General features: G+C 52.1%; 3 protein-coding genes across 6 annotated transcripts in view; 2 read left to right on the top strand and 1 right to left on the bottom strand.

Moving 5' to 3' along the window:
- The window catches only part of matn4 (matrilin 4), a 33,282-nt gene extending 31,692 nt beyond the window's left edge, over positions 1–1,590 (bottom strand). For both annotated transcript variants that reach the window (XM_061686935.1, XM_061686934.1), the window contains exon 1: positions 1,218–1,590. In XM_061686935.1, the coding sequence (XP_061542919.1) occupies positions 1,218–1,305 (88 nt within the window). In that variant the 5' untranslated portion in view covers positions 1,306–1,590. The remainder of the gene's footprint in view (positions 1–1,217) is intronic.
- On the top strand, positions 515–17,745 carry LOC133408276 (ral GTPase-activating protein subunit beta-like). Of its 3 annotated transcripts, none has more exons than XM_061686929.1 (32): positions 515–994; positions 1,466–1,606; positions 1,834–1,992; positions 7,138–7,328; positions 7,404–7,606; positions 7,675–7,841; positions 8,205–8,388; positions 8,449–8,580; positions 8,666–8,778; positions 8,844–8,894; positions 8,998–9,042; positions 9,119–9,166; positions 9,251–9,399; positions 9,499–9,679; positions 9,759–9,858; positions 10,264–10,431; positions 10,663–10,777; positions 10,978–11,107; positions 11,172–11,270; positions 11,353–11,669; positions 11,747–11,895; positions 12,911–13,080; positions 13,194–13,285; positions 13,372–13,539; positions 13,801–13,983; positions 14,126–14,284; positions 14,515–14,614; positions 14,696–14,839; positions 15,965–16,075; positions 16,709–16,754; positions 16,822–16,985; positions 17,568–17,745. In XM_061686929.1, the coding sequence occupies exons 1-32, from the start codon at positions 946–948 to the stop codon at positions 17,741–17,743; spliced, it is 4,404 nt and encodes a 1,467-aa protein (XP_061542913.1). In that variant the 5' UTR covers positions 515–945; the 3' UTR covers positions 17,744–17,745. The 3 variants fall into 3 exon arrangements, with proteins under 3 accessions (XP_061542913.1, XP_061542914.1, XP_061542912.1); XM_061686930.1 differs by having other exon boundaries at positions 16,822–16,964; XM_061686928.1 differs by having other exon boundaries at positions 7,138–7,606.
- Positions 2,387–5,803, top strand: LOC133408283 (recombining binding protein suppressor of hairless-like protein). The gene is made up of 2 exons (XM_061686941.1): positions 2,387–3,063; positions 5,267–5,803. Exons 1-2 carry the CDS (start codon positions 2,822–2,824, stop codon positions 5,595–5,597), a joined length of 573 nt encoding a protein of 190 aa, XP_061542925.1. The 5' UTR covers positions 2,387–2,821; the 3' UTR covers positions 5,598–5,803.
- Positions 17,746–18,404: the final 659 nt, after the last annotated feature.

Below are 18,404 nucleotides of genomic sequence, written 5' to 3' on the forward strand. Positions count from 1 at the left end.
CGACACGTCAGGTTTTTGTTTCAGCGGGTGGTCTCGGCGCCCTTCAGGCGTACCCGAGATATGTTGAGCAGCGGGGAGTACGGATGTAAGGGAAGGAGTGAGGAAGCGAGGAAAGAAGGAAATGACAAAAGGATACGAGGGAAGGAGTAAAGGAGCAAGGACGGATGAAGGAGGCTGTGAAGAAGTCAGCGGCCACCCAGCCTCCAAGCGTCTCGTGTGTTTCGCTCCGCGTGTTTGTTCAACTCCCGCCTCGGACCACCCGGCAGCTCCGCGCTCGGCTCGTCCGCCCGTCCGGCGCGCGACGATGACACGCATGCGCACGAGGTGCGGGCACGTTCAACTTACTAAGGCGTGTGTGTGTTTGCGTGTTTGTGTAGTGGAGGATCATCGCGCCGAGCATCAAGGCGACTTTGTCCTGAGTGAAGGATTCGTCTGTTACGGTTCTGTGGTCCAACTCGTGTGCACTGAGACCGGACTCACTCTGCCCCCCATGGTAACACACGCACACAAATGCTATATCGCCACGGTGACGCCTTGGCCAAGACTCCTTTTGTATCAGCTCTCAATGTCCACAACCATAAATCCAAAAGTAGTTGATGACGATCCGAACGAATTCCGAACAGGATTCACGATTCTAAACTAAAATGTCGAACAAAATTGACGGCGTTTGCCGCTGCCACACAACCTGGTACGTCCACGTCGATCAGTGAGCCTGCCATACCCTAAACAACACATAGGGGGAGCAATCGTTCCAAAGAGGCCAAAAGAACCCAGGTAACCTGTGACGGAATATCCTCTTCGAGCTGCCTACGTTACCAAACACTGAAAACGTCTCACACGAGCAATTTGGCGCCAGCAACTTCAGTCGTAGTAGGCGGCCAAAACGAAGCGTTTGTTCATGCGTATGCTTTGTACGTGGGGGCGTGTCGGACGGCTTATGATGTCATGAACCGTCCCGGCCGCTACGGCTGCCTGTTGACCTTCGGCCTTTTGGGTATCTGTGCGCTTCGCCGAGGTTTTCCTGTCTTTTTTCTTTTCGCCCGTCAGCCCTTTTGGCTTCGTGCTTCCGTACGTTGCTTTTCTGTCGGAAGCAGATGTCCGTCGTCGCGGCGAGGCCTCGGAAACCAAAACACACACACGCCGACGTTCCCGTGCCCGCGCGGCGTCGGGTTGCTACGACAACACTGAAAAACGCATCGTCAGACGGCATACTACGCCTTTCGTCCATACTGCGCCGTCTTGAGATCCGACTTGGATTCCAGTATTTCGAATCATCTTGCTCCATTGAATGGAAACAGAATTCATCCGTCGCAGCCCCCCTCAAAAACACCCTAAATGTGTTTTTGGGAACGTGATTGAGTATTCGATGAATCATTTCAGCTTCGCTAGTTCCTCCAATTGCATTTACGACTCGAATTCCTTCCGTGACCGTGTTTTTGTTGTTGTTTGTTTGTTTTGTCTTGAGGTGATCCGGAAGGTAAACAAGCAGCACGTCGTCTCGTGCGTGGACGAGCCCGTGTCTCAGCTGCACAAATGCGCCCTGGAGATGCGAGAGTCGCCGCGCGCCTTCCTGGCCGTCGCCAACGACGCCGTCGCGCTGCACCGGGTGGGCGCCGGGGGGGGGGGCGTGGCCTCGACCCGACGCGGTCAGCCATTTTGCCGTATCGGTCGGGACCGTTTAACAGCGGAGCCTTGACTTTGAAGTTTTCAATCATGAATGGGACACTTTAAATGGCAATTGTGCGCGCGCACGTGTTTACGTGTTTCCAGAAAGCTAATCTTCTCCGACATGAACTGAGCAGCAGTACATGAGCAACCTTCTCCCCTTCGCAGGCGGCGTCCAGCGAGCGGGAGGCCGGCCGAGCGCTCCTGAACGACGGCTCGTGCTGGACCGTCATCGGCGTGGAGGTGGTGGAATTCGCCTTCTGCCAGGGAGACGCCGCCGGCGTCCGCACGCCCGTCACGCCGTTTCCCGACGTCGCCGGCCTGGAAGTCAGTCACACGCTCGCTCGTTCATTTTCAACTCATTCATTCTTTCGTACGACGTTCAAGCCGTCATATGCGTTCGTTCGGTCAAACTCGTTTATCCCCAACGTGTATGTGCTCCGCAAACATGTCAATACTCCGATGCGTTCACTTGTTCGACATTCATTCATTCATTCAGTCGGTCGGTCCATTCATTTGTTCTTTCATGGCATTGTAATGCAACACGTTCACCCATGCGTTCGGTCAACATTCAAAGCTTCATATGCATTCATTCACTCACTCAAACACGTCAGCAGTCCTCATTCATTCATAAGAGGTCAGTGCTCCACATTCATTTATCCACAGCACATCAATGCCCCGCCTAATTCATTCGGTCCACATCGATACTCCACATGATTGATTCACTCATTCAACATTGGAGCCTTCATTTGTCATCCACAAGATGAACTGCGAATGAACGAATGAACACGTCCATTCGTCCATTCGTTCATTTACATCATGCAAAACATCGATTTCGGCGGCACGGCGGACGACCGTTCGGCACGTCTGCCTCACAGTTGCGAGGACCGGGGTCCGAGCGCCGGCCCCGCCCACGCGGGGTTTGCATGTTCTCCCCGGGCTTGCGTGGCTTTTCTCCGGGAACTCCGCTTTCCTCCCGCATCCCCCAAACATGCTCGTGGGTTCAGTGAAGACTCTAAATTGCCCGTAGGGGTGAAGGGTTGTTTGTTTCTGTGTGCCCCGCCATTGGCCGGCAACCCGTTCAGGGCGTACCCCGCCTCCTGTCCGATGACGACGGCCGGCACAGGCGAGGCGAAGCGGCTCACGAAACGCACGGATGGATGGAATACATCGCTTGCGTTCACTCGTTCCATCTTTGAACCTTCAATACCTCCCGTCCACGCATCGATGTTTTGTCCAAACTCATTCACTCCTTCGCAATACTCGACAGTCCTCCGTCCGTCTGTCTCCCAAGCTGAGCGGCGGCGGGCACGTGGCCACGTTGGAGCTCCACGGCGACAACTTCGGGCCTCACCTCAAAGTTTGCTTCGGCGCCAGCGAGGCCGACACCGTGTTCAAGTAAGTTGGGCGACCGCAGCCAAACGAGACAAAATACAAACTGCAAATGGAGTACAAACCGATGTCACTTTGAAAACATACAACTGGAAAGTCTCGTCTTAGTCGTTACCCGAATGGAAATTGTAAACCGCTCGAAACCCTCACCGTTGTTTGAAACCCGGCTTCGAAATCCTTGAAACCCCAATCTCCAACCCTTAAAACCCTCACGCGCGCTCTAAACCTGAGCTTCAAACATTGAATTTATAAAACTTGACTACTTTGAAACCGTAAGCCTCCATTTGAAAGCCGAACATTTCGCTTCCCCCTCCGCCGCCTCCGGCCCGCTCCGCATCGCCGACCGCAGCGAGACGAAGCAAATATGCCCAAGCTCGGCGGCGGCGGACGGGCGGCGGCCGTGTTTGCGCAGCGCCGCCGTCCGCAGGGCGGACCTCTGTGGCTCAGTTAGGAACCCGAGAGCCTGACCCCGACTTCCACCTCTTTATGCTGACGAACTGGAAATCGTAACCCTCGCTCGAAACCCAACTTTGGAACCTTACCTCTGGCGTGAAACTGATTTCCCTGCAGCCCGGTCGGACACTTCCGCCGTTGTCCTCAACACCGTCCTGTCCGAGACCGAGACCGGAAATAACGCGTGACCAGGTTGAATCGTTAAAGATCGAATGGTTTCATCTTCTTTTAAGTACATTTAGCAGCCAAAAAGCTCAAATGTGAAAAGAAAACTAAATCCTTCAAAATGAAGATTTCAAGAAGAGCTCGGTTGCATTTCCTGTAAGTTCCAAAAGAGACTGCAGCATTTTGTGAGCCAAACGTGCACGCTGGGGTCTCATAACGACGACAATGGAGGTTTTCGGAAATATTCATCTCACGGGGAAAACAATCGTTACTTACAGTTAACGTTATGTTTGCTTTCGAGAGGCCGGCTGAAGTTGGACGTCCGGGACTGCAGAATTTGCACGCTGCAGAGTGCTCTTTTCTTTTTGCGTGTTGTTTTACACGTACGTGAAGTCTTTTGTGGGCGAGGAAGCCAAATTCGCTTACGGTCGCGAGGGCGCGAGGGCGGTGACCTCGGAAGAAAAAGAAATTCAAAGAGACCGGCCAGGGAGGCCGGGGGGCGGGGCGGGGCGGGGCGGGGCGTCTCGCGCGCAAAGGATCGAGGTGGGAGGAGCTTATCGATGCGGCGCAAAAGAAGCGACTGCGCGTTCGGTGTGTAAAAGTAACGAGTGCGAGTGACACAAGGCGAAAGTGGTCTCGGGGTCCGGTGTGAACGTAGCATTCGTCTTTCAAGACTTTTTAGAATCCCGTCCTCGTCCGAGCTGAACGACGGCGAGATTTCCGGCTCGCGCCCACCTGCCTCACACGAAGCTTGACAAACAATTTCAATGCGCTTTGTGTCAAATCTCCAATGAGCCACCGGTGGCGGCGGACTCCGGACTCCTAGCAGTTCTCATTCTCGTAGACTTTTGCCAGCGTCTCACGCGGGATCCTCCCCGACAGAACGGGCGAGCCTCACCCCCACTGGATTCACAGACACGCCCTTCACATGCTAGCTTTCTCGACGCACTCGGTCCATCGGGCTCAAATCTGTCAAATCCTGCTCATCTCCTGTGACTTCCAGTGTTCCGCAGGGTTCTGCTCTTGGCCTTCTTCTGTTTCGAATGTATCTTGGGTGAATGGAATGCAAGCTCATTTTCCACTGGATGACACCCACTTCTGCCTTGCTAACTTTTTGTTGTTGTTGCTTATCTGCTTTGTAAGGTGACCTCGGGTGCTCAGAAAGGCATCTGGGAATAAAGTGTAGCGTTATATTATTGCAAACCCAAAACCTTCTTGAAATTTCGACAACAGGCATCAAGGCCTCATTTTTTTGACCCCGACCCTAAGGTCTACTATGACACCTTAACCCAGGCCTAGAACCTAACTTTTGAAGCCTAACCCTTACTTGAAACCCTACCTTAAAACCCTCATTCCTTATTTGAAACCTTAACCCTGGCTCGAAACCTTACTTTGAATCCCTAAACCCGGCTTGAAGCCCAACTTTGAAATCCTAACTGTGGCATGAAACCCTAATTTCAAACCCTAGCCCTTATTTGAAACCCTAACCCGGGCTTCAAACCCTCACTTTAGACTCAAAGCCTGACTCGAAGCCTGACTTTGAAACCTGAACCTTGGCTCAAAACCTGCTCATTGAACTTCTTGTGCGTAGGTCCGCGAAGTCCCTCGTATGCGTGGTTCCTGACGTGTGCGTGTTGCGGTGTGGTTGTCGTGGCAACGGCGGTCAAGGAGGTCGTTGTCACAGCGGCGCGGTGACGGTGCCCATCTCTCTGCGGCGACGGTGCGACGGCGTCCTCTACCGCACCGCCTTCAGCTTCACGTACACGCCGGAGCTTCGCCAGCCGCAGCGTCGCCCGACGCGGCCGCCCGACGCCGCCGCGCGCGGGACCGACGCCGAGGGCGCGCGCCAGGACGACGCCCTGCTGGAGAGCATACATCACGAGTTCGCCAGAAGCAACTTCCACCTCTTCATGCAGCCTTGAAACCCTAACAGAGACTTCTAAGCCTAACTTGAAACCTTATTCCAAGCTGGAAACCCAAATTTGAAGTTTTAACCATGGCTTGAAACCCTAATTCCTAACCCTAACTCGAAACCTTAACCTTGGCTCGGAAACCTGTTTTTGAAACCCGAACCTCGTTTGAGCCTTTATGACATGCAGAAATAAAAACGTCAGATCATCATCATCATCATCACCTTTACAACAAATCCGATCGTGTCTGTATTTGTGTTTCTGCATCTGTGTGCTTTCGTGATTCTGCGTGTATCGCGTGCGTGTGCGCAACGCGGGTTCATGTTCCGTGTGTGTATTTTGTATGTTTTCCAAACCTTAGCGCGACCCTAACCACCCGAAGCCAGAAACCTTAGCCGAAACCTTAATCCTGCTTGACACGTAATGTGTAACGCTAAATTCAAACCCCATTTTAAAACCCAAATTGATGCTTCAACTTGAAACCCTAATTTGACACCTTATCCCTCGGCTGACGCGCCAACGAAGCCACGGTTGGAACCCTACCCGTACGAACTGCGTGGCATTTAAGGCAGCGGCGCCCTCTAGCGGGCACACGGACGACGACACGTGTAAACCTGCAAACAGATTTTTGCCAACCGTGGATGAGTGCCGTATTTTGGCTTTTCAAGTGGAATCATAAAGAAAACAAGATCGGAGAGAACAAAACTCAAACCCCAAGTAACCCCTTGACTTCAAACCCGAAAACTTGACTCAACCCTTCATTTGAACCGCTACCTCTTGACTTGGAGCCCTAATTTGAAACCCTAATCCCGAATTGAAAGCCTTGTTCGAAGAGTCATTCAGTGACGTCATGCGCGTTTTGGTCGGCAACGTGCGTGTTGACAGTCAACGGCGGCCTCGTCACGTGACCGTTGGACAGGGGCGGGGGGCGGGGGGCGTGTCCTTCCCCGGCAGGCTGCAAAGTCGCCGCCGGCAGCGAGCAGGTGAGTTCGAGGTCCCGCTTTCACTTGGGTTTGTCTCCGAGGTTTCGAATGTGGACGAATGTGGAAGGGAAAGACGACAGGCACATCTCGCGCGGGCGTGTCTGGCTGTCGACACGTCGACGACATGCAGTACACACCTCTTTCGCACCCTGACCTTCACACCCTGACCTTGAATTCCTGCGCATGAGAAACACGTTGAAAACCCTAACCAGTGGCTTGAAAGTTGAATTTGAAACCATCACCCGTGCAAGAAATCCGCAACCCTAATTCGAAACCTTAGCCTTGACTTGAAAGCCCGACCAACGTCAGAAACCCAGATTGTAAAAATCCTGGACCTTAACTTGACACCCTACCCATATCTTGAAATACTTTAAAACCCTATCCGTCGTTTGAAACTGTAGCCTTGCCTTGACACAGTGTTTGCGCTTGATACCCAACTAACATGGCCTCCCCAAGAGACTCCCTGCCTCCACCAATCGCAACAGAGCTCGCTGATGACATCATGACGTTAACGCGTTCACTTTTTCGCGTCTCTTTTGACTTTGTAACTTTTGTTTTCCATCTTATAGTAAATCATCGGTCGTCCCGTCCGGCCCACATGGACCGATCAGAATCAGCTCGCAGTGGGCGGAGCCACGTCAGCGTACTGGCTTGCTTCCCGACCAGTGAGGCGAGAGAAGTGGCCGTTGCCGTGGTAACAGCCCTGGGCGCCAACCTGGGAACCCCCACCGGCAGGAGCCCGCTGCGCACGGAAGCGCAGGTCAGTGCGTGCGTGCGCGCGCGCGCGTCCTCGGTTTGGCCCCCCGCCCCCGTCTTGAAACTCTGCCGCCGTCAGGTGAAGTGGACTCTGGAGGTTTTGTGCTTCGGTCTGAGCCTCCCGCTGGACTGCGCCACGCTGCGTGCGTGCGTGGACATTTACGCCCACTGGATGACGGTTCTGGTGTCCCCGCGAGACTCCATCCCGCCGCCGGTCGTCAAGGAGCCCAACGTGTACGTCCGGAAGATCCTCAGACACCTGCGCACCTTGTTCCTGCCCAGGTACAAAACCTGAATGCAGCGCTCATCTCCTTGGAGCAAAGTGGACTCACGCGAGGGGTCCCGTTCAGGTCGGAGCGATCGGGTCCGCAGTACGCGTCCGTCTGCCAGCGGGTGCTGTGTGCAGTTCAGCTGCTGGCCAGAGAGGGCGCTGGCGTGAGCGGGGACACCTGGGAGATGCTGCTTCACTTCCTGCTCTGCGTCAACCAGTCGGTGCTGGCCACGCCCACCTCAGCACGTAGGCGACGGACCCTCCTAACGTTCATCCGTTCATTCATTCAGTCATTCGTCCGTACCGTCGCCCATCATCAATTTATCATCGGCGTCGTCGTCGTCCACCCATTCACCATCATCCGTACATCGATCCGTTCATCTCGTCATCCATTCTTTTATCCGTGCAAGGATCCATCATCAATTTAGCCACGCATTCATCCATCCGTCCGTCCACTCATTTATTTATCCGTCATCCATTTAGCCATCTATTCATCTATCCATCAATCAGTCATTCGTCCATCGAGTCCACCCATCCGTCATTCCGCCCCTCGGCCTTATCCAGTCAGCCATTTGTCATCCATTCAGCCATTCATTCATCTCCGTTCAGCCGCATGTCAGCAGCTGTCCCTGTCATCGGTGGAGGTCCTGTTCCAGGTTAGTCTGGTGTCCTGTGCCCGCTGTTTCCCTCCTCGGTCCTTCTGGCTGTCGTGGAGACAGATGATGACCGCGTGGAGGTTTCAGCCCGCCGTACTGGACCAGTGGACACGGGTAGTCTCCGCTCTAACGTCCAGGTGAGCGTCCGTCCTCCGGACCGGGACGGAGCGCCTTCGTCACCGCCTTTGCGTGTGCAGGTCGCTGCGCCTGAGTTTCGGTCCCGCCTTCCCTCGGTTTAAGGTCCCGGATGAGGACGCCGCGCTGATCCCTGAAGACATGGACCACCAGGTCACCCTCCAGACCTGGTTCAGGTTCCTGCATTTGCTCGGGTAACAGCACGATGATGGATCATCTCTGTCCTGCGGTCTGCAAACGTCCTTCACGACGAGTCAAACAGTCCTCCGTGTCCCTCAGCAATCCTGCAGACCTGAGGCGTCCACCGCTGGACGGCCCAGCGCCTCCGGACCGGGAGGACGTCTTCCTCGCGGCAATGACGACGATCAGTAGACTGGCGGACGCGTTTCTGGGTACTCGACAGAAACCGAAACAACCGAGACCGTTTTGTGGTGACGATCGGCTTGTGTTCCCGCAGGTGTCTCCGTGGTCTGCGGAGAACCAGGGGAGCGCGTGCTGATAAACACGGGTAGCAATCTGACCATCGGCTGCGTCTTTCGAAGTCCTCACATGTCCACGTCACGTGTCTGTTCACCTTGTCACCTCTTCTTTTCTCGCTCGCGTTCCTCCAGGACTTTCAACCGGAACCCATTTCAGAGCCCGCCTCCCTTCTCTCGGTAAAGCCAGATGAAGTGATCCTGAATAAGCTGAAGCTTCTCACCTGTGTTTGGTCACACGGTTTTTCTTCTTCAGGTGTCGCTGTCACCCGAAGTCCTTTCAAAGACAGAATTCCCTCCTACGGTAGGCAACAATGCCTCAGCTCCGAGCCTCCTGATTGGTCAATCCCCGTCGACTTTTGTAGAACCTTTCTGGTGGTCCCCTCAGGTGTCTCGCGTCCTCGTTCTGGAAGTGCTCCTCCGACCCCCGTCAACGTACCGAGCATGCCCAGCAAATCACCGCCTCCACCGCACGCTCGACAGAAGACATCAAACATTTCCAAGGCCGCCGGGAAACCTCAGATAGGATCATCACAGGTGAATAGACGCCACACGTCTTTTCTTGTCCGCGTGTCCATGTCTCATGCCTTTTCATGTCCATGTCACGTGTCCTGTGTTGGGATCTCCTCTCCACAGACATCCCCTTCCCTCCATCTGTGGAAGTCCTCTTCTGTTCTTCCTGCGTTCTCTTGGGCGCTGTACTCGTCCCCCCGTGGTCCCCCATCCCCCCTGAGGGGCAGCGTGGACTCGCTGCTTCACGTGTTTGGCTTCTGCCTGTTTGACGCCGCCCTTGTTGGCAAAGACTCTGCTCCTAGTGGTCGGTACCAAGTAGCAAACATCGCCCAACAGGTAGATGTGTGTACGTATGATAAAAAGAAGTGTGCGTGTGGTATCAGAGCGCTGGGAAGATGGGCGAGCTGAGGCCTGCGGGACACTTTGTCGGATTTTCTCCTGTAAGAAAACCTCAGAAGATGTCCTTCCTGTGTACCTGTCCAGGTGTGTAACTGTCTATCTTCTGGTGGGTGGAAAAGTACTACTCGCTCTTCCAAATAGTCCGTCAATGGAGCTCCTGAAATAGGTGTGGTCTGAGCAAAGAACTGTTGACGACTTGTAGAAGACTTATAGAAGGCTTGAAGATTTGATGAAAACTTGTCAAAGAGTTGTCGAAGAATTGATGAAAATGTGGAAAACTTGATGATTTGATTCAAAGTTTTCAAGATTTAAACATTGAGATTGAGATTCAAAGATTCACAGAATCAGATGTTCAAAGATTCAATACTCAGCAATTCAAAGAATCAAAACTTCAGCAAAATTCAAGAAACTTGAGTCTTGTTGAAGATTTGTCATCGGGCCATGTGATATCCTCAATTGCGTGTGGTTCCTCCCGTGTCCACCGTCCAGGTTCTACGCGGTCCTCCTCCAGGGTCTGCGGGTGTCCGAGGACTTCAGCCCTCCTGTCGTGTCCGCCATCCTCCTCCACTCATCGTCGTTGTTCTGCTGTGACCTGCCTGGAGTCAACCTGCTGCTCCCTTCCTTTATCTGCGTCCTGGAGAAGGTTCTGCTGCAAAGGTGACGCCACCAAAAAACAAAAACCTCATAAACCTCATACGTACAGTACACAGTACTCATATACCAGCACTACCGCAACATGACAGACTACAGTCCAATAAACCCTCACAATTGGCGGGAGTTGTTCACAGAACAAATTCAGCATCTTAGTGAAGGTTCCGGTACCACTGTAAGTTCTTGACACCAATTACTTCTTTCCCATATAGTGTCCATTATGTGTCTGTGTCCCAGGGAGCTGCTGAGCTTCAGGGCCTTTGTGAGCCCGGTGCACTTGCGGCGGGCTTCCATCTTGGTGCTGTTGTCACTTTTGCCTCTCCCCCAGCAGTTTGGACCGGTCCAGCTGGTGGTGCAGTACCTTTGAATTCTTGTCACTTTATGTCTTTTCATGTCCATATATCCACATCATGCGTCTGTCACACGTCTACATGACCGATCGTTCTTGTCCACATTGCCCTTGTGTACAGCTGGAGGTGACTTTCAGTTTTTTGTCTTCCGCTAACATTGAGCTTCTGTCAGGCTGACGTTGAGCTTCCGTTGCATCCTCAGCCGCTGCCGGATGCCGGTGCCGATGAAGTCCCCACCGAAAGTGTCCGGTCCCTGAAGCCCCGCCTCTTCAGTATGCTTATTGGTTCTCTGAGGACAGAGAGTGACAGTACCAACACGCAGATGCTCCTCGGTTGGTGATCGTCCATTTCTATTGGTTGAATGATGTGTGCCCGCATTTACGGATTTCTCTGCAGCGGCCATCTTGGCTCTGGTTCAGGACTGTGCTCTGATGGAGACTGCCGGACAAATTCACCACGCAGGACACGGCAAGACCAAACGCACCGACAGATCCAGTGAGTGAAGTTTGTTTACAGTGTTTCCGTGCTATATTCCAGTTCACCTACTGACTACTGTGTGTGTTTTCATGGTAACCAGCCCACCAATCAAGCTCGGCGGCCGCGCTGTGGGTGGAGTTTGTGCATCTGCTGACTCAACATCTCAACGCCCATTGGAGGGACGACTCAGCAGTTTGTCTGGCGACAATGGAGGTTTTGGGAGGACTGGCCAGAGTAGAGGTGAGCGCGGCCGAGCGGGGAAAAAAGCAAGCGGTCATCTCGGTCTGTCGCTACATCGAGTTCCAGTGCGGTCGTCCTCCTCCGCTTCACTCCAGAGATCTTCACTCCATTATTGTGGCGGCCTTTCACTGCCTCAGCATCTGGCTCACAAGACACCCCGACATCTTGGAAGACCAGGTCTCCGCTGAGAACTCGGTGTCAGGTCCTAACTAGCCCAGTAGCTAACTAGCGTCCATGTGTGTGTTCGTGTCAAGGAGTCTTTGCTGGAGCTTCTGGAGATCGTGGAGCTTGGCGTGTCAGGCAGCAAGTCCAGACAGGAAGAGGAAGTACGGTGTCGAGAGGCGAAAGAACTGAATCCCGTCTCTCTGAGAGTGAAGGAGGCGGCTGAGGTCACGCTCAACTGGTAAGGAGAACAAACACACTCCAGCTTTGCAGCATTCATTTTTGTCTCCATTAAAGACTTGTGAAAGACTTGATGAAGACTTGTTGACTAACCCTAACCCTCAATCTTCATTTGTCTCCACTGAAGACTTGTTGAGCACTTGATGAATACTTGATGCAGACTTGTAGAAGACTCGATAAAGATTTCTAGAAACATTTTGAAGGCCTCAATCTTCATCTTTGTCTCCATTGAAGACTTGTTTTAGACTTGATGAATACTTGTGGAAACTCTTTGAAGACCTCAACCTGCCTCAAGTCAGCTGACCAGACGCTCCTGGAGGTAGCAAGGACAAAGCAAACCGCTCGGAGGGGTTGGAGCTTTGTCCGTTGCCAGTCCATCTTTTTGGAACAATTTCCCCGTGAACATTAGACTATTTCGTTTTCAAAACTCGTCTTTTTATTCTTTGGCTTTCAACTCAGCATGAGACTCTGCACTGTTTTCGTCTTTTATTGTTTTTAACGTTGTGAGTAATCCTTTAATTTGTCCTAGATGAAACAGTTTTTCTATGTTTGATTGGTGTGTAACGTCCAGCACTTTGTGTGCAGCCGTGGTTGTGTTAAAGTGCTCTATGAATAAAGTTGAGTGGAGTTAGGAATTTCTCGAAAGACTTGATGAAAACTTGTTGAAGACTAGTGGAAACTTCCTGTAGACCCCAACCTTCATCCTTGTCTCCATGTAAGACTCATTGAAGACCTGATGAAGACTTGTTGACAACTTCATAAAGACCTGTTGATTACTTGTTGTCTCTTCGTCTTCTCCATTGGCGACTTGTTGACGACGTTAAAAGCTGCTGAAGACATCAACCTTCACCTTTGTCTCCATTGAAGACTCGTTGAGAACTTGTCGAAGACCTGTTGAAGAATGTGAAGTCCACTTGTCCTACCAATTGAACTCGATAGTCTCCGCTTTCTGAAAAAGTTATCACGGCATGTCAGAACGCTTCCTGGTCTCAGGTTTCGTCTCATCCACATGTCAGCATCATGCAGGTGTCTGGAGCGTCTCCGTCCCTCGGAAGCTCTTTGAACGAGGACGCACTGATTGGCTGCTCTGGTCCGGATGACAGCAGCCTTAAAAAGTTCCGATATTTTGCTTTGGATGCTTCTGTAATCCTGGGATTTCTGGAACAAGATCAGGGACCTGAAAAAGGTGTGTTCCCATGGTCCACGAGATCCAGGAGACATTCATACCTAATAAACAACAACAACAGCAACAAAATAGGATCTGATTGTTATTTTTGCTGGAATGATTGACGTGTGCAGGTTCTGCGTCATGCCCGTCACTCACGGTGCTGATCCGCGGGCAGTTTTCACGTCACTCCTGGAATTTCCAGCACCGCCTTCAGCCCAGACAGGTAAAGATGAGCCCAAAGGTGTGTGAGGACCAAACACATCATCTTGCACTAGATATCTGACCATTCATCTTCATTTTTCTGTGCAGAAAGCAGTCAGCCCTCAGGAAATTAGCAGTGAAGCCCAGGTGCATGCTAGGATATCACACTGCGGGACTGGTGTAAAAAATCAGATGCTTCTGGAAAACATCAACACAGTTCCTCTGGTTCCAGCAGACCACAGTATTCCTGACCTCTGGGAGGGGCTGACTGAGGAGGTGAGAGGGGGTTCAGGTACAGAAGAAGCTGGGAAGTCAGGTGTCTTCAGAACCTGCTAGGAGGTCCGGTATAGATGATTCTGTGGGGCCGTGTGCCTTTAGAGCCTGCTAGGGGGCCAGGTGCTTTTAGAAACTGCTGAGTGGTCTGGTACAGAATATGCTGAGAGTTCAGGTGCCTTCAGAAACCGCTCGGGGGTTAGGTGCCTTCAAACCAGCTGAGTGACAAAGTTGTGGAATGATGCTACTGTTGTGGTCTGTCAGGTGAAGCGGCATTTGGATCATCTGCGAGGAACTTTGGAGCGACAGCAGAGGGTGGAGGCAGAGCCCCGCCAGTCTGGTGCCATGACAGCGTGTACGCCTCCTCCGCCCCGTCCTGTCACTCACGTCCAGACTGCAAGGCTCTTCCTATCCCACTTGGGCCTGGTGACTCCTGAGACCCTGAAGGTACCTTTGAAGAAAAAAAAAAAAAAAAAACCCAAAAAACATCAATCCCACTTTAAAACCTAAACCTGGCTTGAAACCTCAATTTGAAACCCTACCCCAGTCTTGAAACCCCACTTTGAACCCCTGTGCACTGCCGGTGCAGGATCCCGGTAGCAGGGGTGTTCCGGCTCAGTTGGTGTCTCTGGACGCGTCCTTGCCAGGATTCTACGAGGACCTGAGACGTTTGGACCGCCTCCCGTCCAGAACCCAGGAATCGGCCTTCGTCTTCTATGTGAGGGCAGGACAGAAGACGGCAATTGAGGTCTACGTGCACTTTTCAGTCACCGTACTTTGAAAGATTGGCATGACAAACTAACTTGCAACCCAAAGTTGAAATTCTAACTCGCAACTCTGTAAGCCAAGCATCAAAAAGTACTTTGAAACACGAACCCTGGCTCAAACAACCTTATTTGAAAGCCCAACCCAGGCTTGAAACCCTACTTTGAGACCCTAACTTGAACACTGGAGCAAACCCGTTTGTCCCTTTTGTAGATTTTACAGAACGTGGAGTCCCGCCGCACCGTCTCTCGTCACTTCCTGGACTTCCTGTCCAGTCTGGGCCGGCCGGCGGCACGCGGACGGGAGAGCGTAGGTTAGCGTTAGCATCAAGGTTAGCGTCCGCCGCCTGTGATCTGGCGACAGGTGGCCTGAGCTTTGCCCTTCCGCCTGGAAGATTTCGCCGCCGCGTTGGGGCAGAGCGGCGGCGGCGCGTTCGACGGCGATCGCTTCGTCCTCAAGTACGACGACGCCCTGACGGACGTCACCTTCGTCGTTGCCTCGTCGTCATCGCACGTCAGGATGGGAAAGCACTCAACAAGTACTCTTGAAACCCTAACTTGACTTGATTTGAAACTCTCACCTTCTTCAAATTGGGGTTTCAAGTCGTTTCGACTGTCCCAACACAGGCTTGAAACATTAATTTCATTTCATTTCAACCATAACCCATGCTTGAAACCCCATCCCTGGCTTGAAACCCTACTTTGAAACTCTATCCTTGACTTGAAACCCTAATTTAAACGCCCAACATAGGCCTCAAACCTCAACTTGACCATTCTTAAAACCCAGATTTGAAACCCTAACTTTAGCTTAAAACCCTAACCTTGACATGAAACCCTAATTTGAAACACCAACTCTTGTTTTGAACCCTAACCCAGCCTTTAAAACCCTAACAGCTTTTTGAAACCATAGCCCATTCTTGAAACCCTAATTTGAAACTCTAACACATGTTTCTAACCCTAACCCTGGCTTGAAACCCCAACTCTTGTTTGGAACCCCAACACAGGCGTCAAACCCTAATTTGAAAGTCTAACCTTAAAACCCAGGCTTGAAATCTTAACCGTGGCTCGAAACCCTACTGTGAAATCCTAGCTTCGTTTCGAAGCCCTAATTTGAAACCCTAACCGGGAACCCTAAGGCTCGCTCGAATCCCAAAACTGTCTCGAAACCCTGACTTGAAGCCCTAACCCAGAAACTGTACTTCTCGAACCTTAGTCATCATCAACATCGACAGTGTAAAATCCATCCATCAATTTTGCGTCGCGCTTCTACTCACTCGGGTCGCGGGCGTACCGGCGCCGATGCCAGCTGACTCGGGTCGGGAGGCGGGGGGGGGGGGGGCGGGGTACGCCTCCAGAACCGGTCGCCGGCCAATCGCAGGGCGCATAGAAACAAACAACCATTCGCACTCACAGTCACACCTACGGGCAATTTAGAGTCTCCAATTCATGCATCGTTTTGGGGATGTGGGAAGAAAGCGGAGCGCCCGGAGAAAAGCCACGCGGGCACGGGGAGAACATGCAAGCTCCACACAGGCGAGGGCGGATTTGAACCCGCGACCTCACGACTGTGAGGGGGATGTGCTAACCGGTCGGCCGCCGTGTCGCCAGTGTGTAAAAGAAATCCCTTTGACTTTTCACATCTTTCCTTTTTTGTGTGTTTGCAGCCGACGGGTCAACGCGCGGGGAGGAGGCGGAGCCAGAGGTTCAAAGATCGTCCGAACACCGTCACAAATCCGAGATGATGATCGTGTGGGTGGAACGCTTGGAGGACGTCGGTAAGCGTCTTGGCGTGATCAAGAAGCCGCTCATGTCCAACGGGTCTCGACGTGGGAATTTCGGGATTTTGAATCAACTCAAGCAAGATTGTAGAAGTCGGGATTCGTGTCGAAGAGGTCGAAATGTGGGAATTTCGGCGGGAACGGTTTGAATCAGTTAAGAAAGGGAAAAGGAGGAGGGAATAATATGGAATATGTCTTAATGAGGGAAAATGTGCAACTTGTTGAATTTGGTGAATGTGGGAATTTTTGAAATGTCTAAATGGCTTTTGAAGAAATTCGGATCGAGCTGAACATTCTGAATGTTTAATGGGAACATTTTTGGGGGGGTCGAATGTGAAGTTATTTGGTGATAAGGTGCGAAATTTGCAAGGAGAAAAATTGGAGCCTGAATTTGGCGAGTATGTTGAAGTTGGTGGACATCAGAATCAGAATCAGAATCAGAATCATCTTTATTTGCCAAGTATGTCCAAAACACACAAGGAATTTGTGAAGGAAAGACATTGACAAAAAAAGCAAAGACATGGGGAAGTCGTCGAAAACGGGGAGAGTCGTAATCATGTTTTTGTGACTAATCGGATCCTCGTGCTCGTGTGAGTGATGACGTCACGGTTCTGGTTTTGCTTTCTTTAGAGACGTTTCCCGTTTGTGAGCTGAACAAGAGCCAACCTCTGAGCTGGTAAAATCCCGCCACCCTGCGGTCGGAAGCGAGAACCGCAGTCACTAACCGTCCGCGCGTCCGCCAGCGGATGCGGCGTGCACGCGCTCTTCATCCACAGTCTGGCGAGCGGACTGTTCCGGATCGTCTCCCGCGGAAATCCCGGTCCCGGCAACTTGGGTTTGCTGCCCCCGCTGGTCGGCGGGATCGTCGTCGGCAGGCGCAGCCTCGGTCTGTCGCGGTCCGGGCCGGGTTAGGGTTTCAGTTTAGAATTTCAAAGTCAGCCTGGGATAGGGTTTTAAGGGTTTTCAATGACGGTTCAAGCCTGCGTTGAGGTTTCAAGATTGGCTTTTTCAAAGCCTAAACCAAATTTCACACTCCGACCCTAATTTGAAACCCTAGTAAAAGGTTGAACCAGTAACCTTGGTTTGAAACCCTAACCCTGTTTTCAAACCTCCCATTTTCCGTAGCGCTTCTCGAGGCGGGCGTGCCGGAACACCCCGAACTGGTCGCCAGTCAATCGCAGCTGTTTTCAAACCCTAATTTGAAAGCCCAACTCCAATTTGAAACCCTAACTCTGACTTTCAAACCTTACCCCTCTTTTGAGACCCTACCTGGTTTGGAAACCCTCATTTGAATCCCTAACCCTGTCTTAAAACCCTACTTTCAAACCATACAACCTGTTTGAAACCCTGTCTTGAAACCCTATCCCCATTTTTAAACCTGTTTTGAAACCCTAATTTGAAAGTAGGCTTTTTGAAAGCCTACTTTCAAACTCTCCCCCTAATTTGAAACCTTACTTTGAAACTTGTTGTCTGTCTGTCTGTCCGTCAGGCCCGTTAGTCCTGGAGACGCTGATCAACGGTTGCCGTCGGCGACAGCTGTGCGGCGACTCCGCCCCCCCGCCGCACGTGAACAGGAAGTACGCCGTCGGCGCCGCGGTCCTGCGGTACGGCGCCCGCCGCCGCTCGGAACCCGACTCCTACGGCGCTCTGTTCCGACGGCTCTGACCTCCGCGGTTACCGCGGCGACGCCACCCTCGAGTCACGTGACCGCAGCGCCTCGCCCGAACCGAAGATCTCGTCGATCGTCGGAACTCAGAATCCGTCGTCGTAATTATCATCGTCAAAATTGATTGTCACGATGAATCGTGACATCCAGTTACCATGAATTGTTTATCAGAATTGCTCACTATAATCGTGCTCAATTCGCATAATGATCAGAATTGGTCAACGCGATCGATCGTCGTCAGCAATCCAATTTATGGAGTCAAAAAGTAATCGTCACAATCAATTCTCATTTCTTTATCGTCTGACTTTTTCATTGCAATCAATTGTCATCAGTGACGTCACCAATAAAGAACCCGACATTGTGATTGGTCCTTCTCTTTGTGACGTCATCGCCCGCAGTCTCCTCTTTCCCTCCTCCCTCCCGTCGTCTTCTCCCGTTTGCGGTTGTCGTAGTAACCGGAGGGTTGCCATGGTGACAGAGGGCTCACGTGAAATCATCGCGCGCGCGCACACACACACACACGATGTGCTCTGTCTGCTTTCCAATCTCATCTGGAGGTTTTGGGGTAAAATTGATAGCCGCCTGTGACGTCATCGCGTTTCCGGTCTGCGCGGGAAGTCGCCTCGGAGGAGACGAACCGATTTGCTGATCGGCGGCCGC

The sequence above is a fragment of the Phycodurus eques genome, chromosome 10 (assembly GCF_024500275.1).
Source record: "Phycodurus eques isolate BA_2022a chromosome 10, UOR_Pequ_1.1, whole genome shotgun sequence".
Classification (NCBI taxonomy): domain Eukaryota; kingdom Metazoa; phylum Chordata; class Actinopteri; order Syngnathiformes; family Syngnathidae; genus Phycodurus; species Phycodurus eques.